General features: G+C 40.3%; 3 protein-coding genes across 12 annotated transcripts in view; 2 read left to right on the forward strand and 1 right to left on the reverse strand.

Moving 5' to 3' along the window:
* The window catches only part of LOC107273923 (A disintegrin and metalloproteinase with thrombospondin motifs 7), a 78547-nt gene that overhangs the window by 41677 nt on the left and 30104 nt on the right, over window positions 1-6766 (reverse strand). The window lies entirely within an intron of this gene.
* Window positions 330-3424, forward strand: LOC107273926 (calcium/calmodulin-dependent protein kinase type IV). Of its 3 annotated transcripts, XR_001539373.2 has the most exons (11): window positions 333-363; window positions 513-787; window positions 1373-1477; window positions 1539-1680; window positions 1774-1929; window positions 2022-2166; window positions 2300-2375; window positions 2489-2588; window positions 2652-2795; window positions 2860-3013; window positions 3092-3424. XR_001539373.2 is itself a non-coding variant. In XM_015752579.2 (10 exons), the coding sequence occupies exons 3-10, from the start codon at window positions 1395-1397 to the stop codon at window positions 2941-2943; spliced, it is 930 nt and encodes a 309-aa protein (XP_015608065.1). In that variant the 5' UTR covers window positions 330-363; window positions 513-787; window positions 1392-1394; the 3' UTR covers window positions 2944-3424. The 3 variants fall into 3 exon arrangements, 2 of the variants coding, with proteins under 2 accessions (XP_015608065.1, XP_015608064.1); XM_015752579.2 differs by having other exon boundaries at window positions 330-363; window positions 1392-1477; window positions 2860-3424; XM_015752578.2 differs by having other exon boundaries at window positions 2860-3424.
* LOC107273920 (ras-specific guanine nucleotide-releasing factor 1) overlaps window positions 3552-6766 on the forward strand; it is a 44948-nt gene continuing 41733 nt past the window's right edge. For 6 of the 8 annotated variants that reach the window (XR_003061677.1, XR_003061676.1, XM_015752553.2 and 3 more), the window contains exons 1-4: window positions 3552-4430; window positions 5233-5389; window positions 5763-5893; window positions 6198-6314. Coding sequence is in view for 6 of the 8 variants with exons in the window: in XM_015752553.2 (XP_015608039.1) it covers window positions 5362-5389; window positions 5763-5893; window positions 6198-6314 (276 nt within the window). In the remaining 2 variants the exon portion in view is untranslated. Of the gene's footprint in view, window positions 4431-5232; window positions 5390-5762; window positions 6082-6197; window positions 6315-6766 lie in introns of those variants that run through there. The other 2 variants (XM_025091209.1, XM_015752558.2) reach the window with 2 other exon arrangements.

Raw genomic sequence — 6766 nt, forward strand, 5'->3', positions numbered from 1 at the left:
CGAGCGTGTATGGTGACACGCAAAAATATTAATTTTTTATATCACTGTAATCGCATAGTCCGTGAGATACTGGACGTAACACTTTCGCTCACTCGTTCACACGTTGGCTGCCTCATGAGAATCCTATTTTACCAGCCACCGGGCAGCAGCATCACTCGGTCAGTCGTTTATACAATCTACGTGTTAGAGCCTAAGGCGTACTCTGCGTTTTTCTTGTATAGGTATTTGGCTCTGTAAACGGACCTGCTCTCGCTTCATTTGAATAGTATAACCAATGCGAGTCGTAAACACACCCCACTCCTTTAGGATTATTTAAAACGGAGTATGAACTGGTCCAAGTGAATAACGACGTCGAATCAAACGGTAAGTCGAATCGCTAGAGAAGCTTATCGTTTCCAGCTTTGCACACGAGCTAAATTTAAGTTTGAAGACTTCTCAATTAGTAACTCTCATTGGGATTTTGCGAAATGAAGCGAAGCCAAAATTCTCTACGAAACAATACTACTTTGCAGCGAGCGATGGTTTTGGACCAAACGATTCGTCGTTATACCTGAGGCGACCTTCGTCGAGAAGTGACTCGGACGATCGCAAGGCTCACACATGGTGTTTCAACGACGTCTCAGTTTATGTACGGCCTTCATCAAGAAAAGATTGCTAGCGCGCGCGCGCGCGTGCGCTCACGTATATCTGCACCTACGCGACGTTCGTTCAAACAGTTCTCGACCGCGTAGCTTCGCTTTTCTACAATTCACCGATCGTCTTGAATCCTGCAATACTCTGAAACGAGGTTCGTAAAGTCATGCAACGTCATCATTGTTATTTTCTGAAACTTATTTGGGCCATGCACTTTATATTAAAGTTTCTTGTCATATTGGTCAATTTATATTGATTCGATGGCGTACATATGAAGATGAGTGTGACGAAGACAAGTGTTCATCGTTAACCAACGGTGCATATCAAATGGATCGAATCTCAATTGTCATTTAAGTGTTTGGAGTTTCAGTGAAATAGCTCAATACTAGACAATTATCGCGCATTTCGTCTGACAATTGGGTGGCTAAGCGGCTCGGTGTACGCGCGACGTTTAATGTGACGACAGAAACGCGACGCACACTGACTCGCTGCTGCATCTGTTCATTTCTTTAACTTTTTTATTCGCATAAAAAGTTTCATACTTTATGTTTTATCCTACTTGACGACGTTTCCACGTATGGTTTTTTCATCACGCGACGGACATTTACATACTTTTTATCGTAAATTCGTTTATTTGTCATGCCAACAATTGCCCATTGTTGCACATTGCACGCTATTCATGATGATATTTATCGATAAAACTGTCAAGTGTTTTTGAAATTATATTATGCATTTATAGTATATTTCTCTGAAACAAGATTATGGAGGACGAAGGAGATTGGCTTATCGATACCTCTAACGGCGTGTTTCAAAGTCATTACATTCTTGGCGAGATAATCGGCAGGTAAAGATATAACGAGATTATTACGTTACGCTACTGTTTCATTCTTGATCGATCTTTTCAGAGGTTCCATTTCCACGATACATAGTTGTCTTTACAAAGGACGAAAAAAATATGCCTGCAAGATAATACCGAAGTCGCGCATGATAAAGGAAGAAACGCGAGCGAGAATTAAGACTCTTCTAAAGATTCATCATGAAAACATCGTAAGAAATGAAACGTCCTTCCCGCGTATAATTCGACGTTCACATGTCATAGCAGCTCATATATCAGGTATGTGAGATCTGTTCTCGTGACAGGTGACGGTGAGGGAGATCTACGAGGACACTCGTCGCCTCTACATGGTAGGGGATTTGGCGTCCGGTGGAGAATTGCTTGAACGGCTCGCATCTCGCAAAGAATATTCAGAGAGGGATGCTGCGAAAGCAGCAAGAGATGCACTGGCTGCACTTGAGGTATCAATATCGACAGACTCCAGATAAGTTTTCTAATGGTTGGCATGTTGGGCGAATAAAGAAAATAATCTTTTTCTCTATCTGAATTCCAGTATATTCACGGGATGGGAGTTTGTCACGGAAGTGTACGTCCTGAAAAATTCCTTTACGCCACCGAACACGAGAATTCTCGCCTACTTCTCACCAGCATAGGAATATCAAAGTTTTTGCCAAACAGCTACAACATATTGTATTGCGGTACGCAGTGTGCAGAAAATACACGTTCGCCCTCGTTAAATCAGCAACGAATTTACGTTTATGAGTTTCCGCTTGTTCGGTGCACCACGCACGATCCCCTATAATCAAATTTTTATGGATTTTGTGATTTCAGCACCGGAAGTCATAAATACCGGCATTATTTGCCCTGCGGCTGACATATGGAGTCTCGGAGTTGTTATTTACATTATGTATTAAACATTTTTTTATTATTTTCGCAACACACAGTTCAAGTGTTTATTCATTATGTCATTATGTTGAAGATGAGTTCATCGTCATATCTAGCGGGTGTATTGACTTTTAGGTTGTGCGGTTTTGAGCCAACTCGGGAAGCTCGGGAAACTTTATTTCCATCTCCCTACTGGGATGACAAGACGGATGAAGCGAAAGATCTAATCACTGAGGTATTTCAACGAAGCAGCTGCATTGTCATTTTTGTATTATTACTCAACATCGAAATATTTCAGCTTATGCAGGAGTGTCCAGAGAAGAGACCTACGGCAAGGGATCTTTTAAATAATGTTTGGATCTCCGGAGAAACAAATGCAGAACACTCGATGACTGATGCAGTCAAACATCTTCGACAATTCAACGCTCGTAGAAAATTTAAGGTATTTGGTAGTTTGCTACTGGATAGTGAAAAAATTCGTGAACGAGGATTAATTATCGTTTCAGGCCGCAACACATGCCGTGAGAGCTACGCATCGCGCAATTGCACTTTCGCATTTCCATCAAGAAATAACCCAAACAGCAAAATGACTTCAATTTGCGGTGACTTGGAGTTCGACATAAAAAATCAATTGAAATTATCACTGAGCTCAATGAAATGGCAAGTTGAGAAAATCCCTTTCGAAGAGGCTCGATTCCAAAGAAATAACGAGCTCTGTAATCTCACATTCTCCTGCAGTTCGCGACACAACGAGATAATAGTTACCTCGACTCACAGCTGGCAGCACCCTAGATGTTCCGCCAGTACGTCAGATTTGCGCGGCATCGGACACACGTGGATACCTCATCTATTTATCTTCAGTCAACAAGACTGTTTTGATGAACTTTTGATCTTGGTCTCGCCCAGTTTTACTGCGCCATCTCTGAACTATTCCACGAAACAGCAATATAAAATCAATGTGCAGCTATACCAATTGAGAAATATCGTCGACAAATAACTGTGTCCGTAAAGACAAGAAATATTATTGTTTTAGGACCCTCACTTTTCTGAAATATATTTGTACATTGCGTATTCCAGTCTACTGTTATTAGGTGATCCATTTCTAATCTATTTTATTATGCAGTATTAACTTTCAATGTGCAGAAGCTACCGCGTATACCAGGAGTCGTATAAATGAAAATAATTGCCAAGAAAGTGCAGCTGCCGGTACTTTCACGCTTTAGATATACTCATCATTACACTATTGTGGCTCGATCAATTTGTAAATGAATACATTTTGTTTTAACTCAATTGTGCAAGCGCTCCGATGATACGTGAAGGCAGAACAGTTCTCAACAAGTTCTCAACAGGATGTTCTGTTAGTCTCGGAGTCACAATCCTTACGACCTCCATTGTCACAGAACCTGTTGTGCGGATTTCGTGCACCCTTCGGCCTCCATCCTCACCGCTTAAACATCCTTGGATTCTCTCTCTACATTTCGCACAGCCTCTCTCGAGAAATGTGTGTAGTGTAGGCCAGTTACATAGATAGTATAGAAGGGCAGGTAGAGAAATAGGCAGGCAGGCAGCCTGGTAGACTGGCAGAAGGGTGGACGAGGAGGATAGCCGGGTAGTACGTTGGGGTTTGGCTGGATCCCACTGAGCTTGCGCAATGGGAGAGGATTCTCTGGGTGATTCGCGAGGCTCAGACCTCGCCACTCAGATTCGTTTCGCAAGCTCGTCGCGACTCAAAGTCAAAATACCGCGACCATGAGATCAGTAACCCGTAATGGGACACCACCATCCCAAATACGAAATCAATCACGGAAGTTCCTAGCCTATAACAATTTGAACTCGAAGCTGCTTCTTACGTTTTTGCTCAAATATTAATTTACTCTTCGGAAAGTCATTCGTCAAGGAACGAGATAGTACAAAATTACGACTGCTTACTTGAAAGGGCGAAAGAGGGCAGAAGAGAAGAGGGTGAAAGGAAAGAGCGTGCAAGCGAAAGAGAGAGAATCTAGATAAAGTTAGTATATGTTACAGAAAGAGAGGAAAGTGAGCGATGGGAGAAAAGAGAAAAGAGCGAACAGTGCAGGTATTGTACAAAATCTCCACTTCATCCTTCGTTTTTATCTTCTAAACATTATTCTTTCATACTGTACGTAATTGTTTTACTGTATCTAGTTAGTATCTAACTTGTGCTTTTTTCGGTACGCGATGTTTACTTTCACATAAAATACGAAGCATCGTGATTCAAACATTTTGCAATCATTGAAAAATTTGTGACAGTGATTGACAGGACGTCGATACAAGCATCTTTAGTGTCGATCCGTATAGCTTTGCCATGTTTGTGAAAAATTGCACATTACATCATAATTAGTTAATTAGTTTTAATTTTTACCTTTTACCTCATTCGTTTCAAGTTCATGAAATATGTATCGGCGTTCATCAATGTTTACTGCGTGCTTTTCATTTTAGTCAGGTTTTATAATTAGAGCATTGAGTACGGGACAGTTTTTTTCCTTATACCCCAATTGAGATCGTATTCCCCTAAGGGTGGAGAGATACTTTAAAACGAGTCAATATTCAGAGGATCTGGAAAGACGTCGTTGCGTGGTGAAAATTTCTCAGGGGCTTCGAAATATTCATGCACCTATAAATTCGTGATACTATCGGCGGATCGCATTACTTTTACCCAACCTCTTAATCGAGTAGTCGAATTTATACTTCATCTTGAAAGTTTTCTCATTTAAAACTGTTTGATTGATATTTTCTTCCTTCAATTTGTGAGTCTAGAACGGATCAGTGGATGAGTGTATCTGCTAAAAATTGTATGATTCGCGTGATCACGGAATCGTGATTGCACATTAAAATATACCTCGTAATAATTTTAATAGGATGTTCATGGTTTTTAATACCATTCTACCACATACAAGGTAATTCGGACAATCAATTTTTCCACGTTGCCCATAATAATAAAAAAATAAAGAAGAGGAACTACAGTGTCTTGGAGACGACGACTGAAAATGCTCAGCCCTAAGATGCAAAGAACTGGTAAGTCCTGCGAACCTTACTCACAGCTTCTCCCTTGGTTGTCTATCTTCCTTTATAAATGCGTTTATTGACGTTTCGTTTTTTCTGCTTATTTCTCCTCCTCTCAAAAATTCCACTCCATACATCTATTTAGTTTGTTAACTAGCAATTATTGTTGATATTGGTTTATTATTTATTTCCGTACCGAGCGATGAGAATAAATTCCTAATTGAAGTATCTATTTATCTGCTATGTACGACTTGCGATGATTTATCGATAGGACGTTGCTTCTATATAAGCTTTTGAAAAACGGATATACGTTATATACAATGTATGTATTCAGACTGTATCAATTGATGTAAATAATAATCTTTTCTTCAATGTGTATTTTTAGTGCGAGTGAACGATTCTCAACTGGTGATGCTTTCCGAGAGGGCGAAATACGACCACTCACTTGCTGGACATTTGCATAAGCGAACTGCTGATTCTGCCAAGTGGCAACTACGTTGGTTCGTCCTTTATCAGGTGCACAGACATCCCGAGTGACATCGTTCTTTATCTTAGCAGACTTTCTCTTAAAAACCCTTTCAATCTCAAGTAAATGTTAAAACGCCTTTATTCCTCTCTTTGATTAACTCCTTATTATTTCGTATTCCATTGACAAGGCAACCAGACTATTTCTAGTGTTCTACTCTTTCACCATAATACAACTGGTAAAATTGTTTACATTTTCCCTTGGAGATAGAAAGCCTTTGCTCCTATTTCCAAGCTGCTTAGAATTTTAAAAGCAATCAAAGACAAATAGATTAATCAAATTGATGCCTTTCAGAATATGCTCTTTTACTACGAGAGCGACGCCTGCTCGCGTCCCAGCGGCGTCATCCTCCTTGAGGGTTGCTACTGCGATCGTCTTATCACTGCGAAGGGCAAGGAGCACGATAATCAGGTAAGGGCACTTGATATTCTCTTGAGGATCGACCTGCACTACATGAAAAATCGGCAGAATAGAGAGAAAGAGAGGAACGGATGAGGCTCAAAGTCTAATAGGTTCTTTTATCGGTGACAATGAGAGTGCGAGGGAGGCAGATTCGTGGCATAGGACAATAAGAAAATCATGAAATGCAGGACACGTGCCAATTAGAATCCAAACTCATTGCCGAATTACTTCATTCTCTTCTCTACTTCTAGGTATCTCAGATTTAAAAAATATTTCAATCGTCCCCAATGTTCAGTTATTCGCTTTATTCCAGCGTGACTCAATATTTTATATGATGACATTGCAAAATTTTCAAAGTCCAATAAAGCCTGTTCCAAAGAGCTGAAGGACCAAAAAGAGTAGGAACTTGTTGAAAATTGAAGATAGTGTGGAATGAGAATCTAATGCAAAAAGTTTGCCCC

The sequence above is a fragment of the Cephus cinctus genome, unplaced genomic scaffold (assembly GCF_000341935.2).
Source record: "Cephus cinctus unplaced genomic scaffold, Ccin1 Ccin1_scaffold1880, whole genome shotgun sequence".
NCBI lineage: Eukaryota > Metazoa > Arthropoda > Insecta > Hymenoptera > Cephidae > Cephus > Cephus cinctus.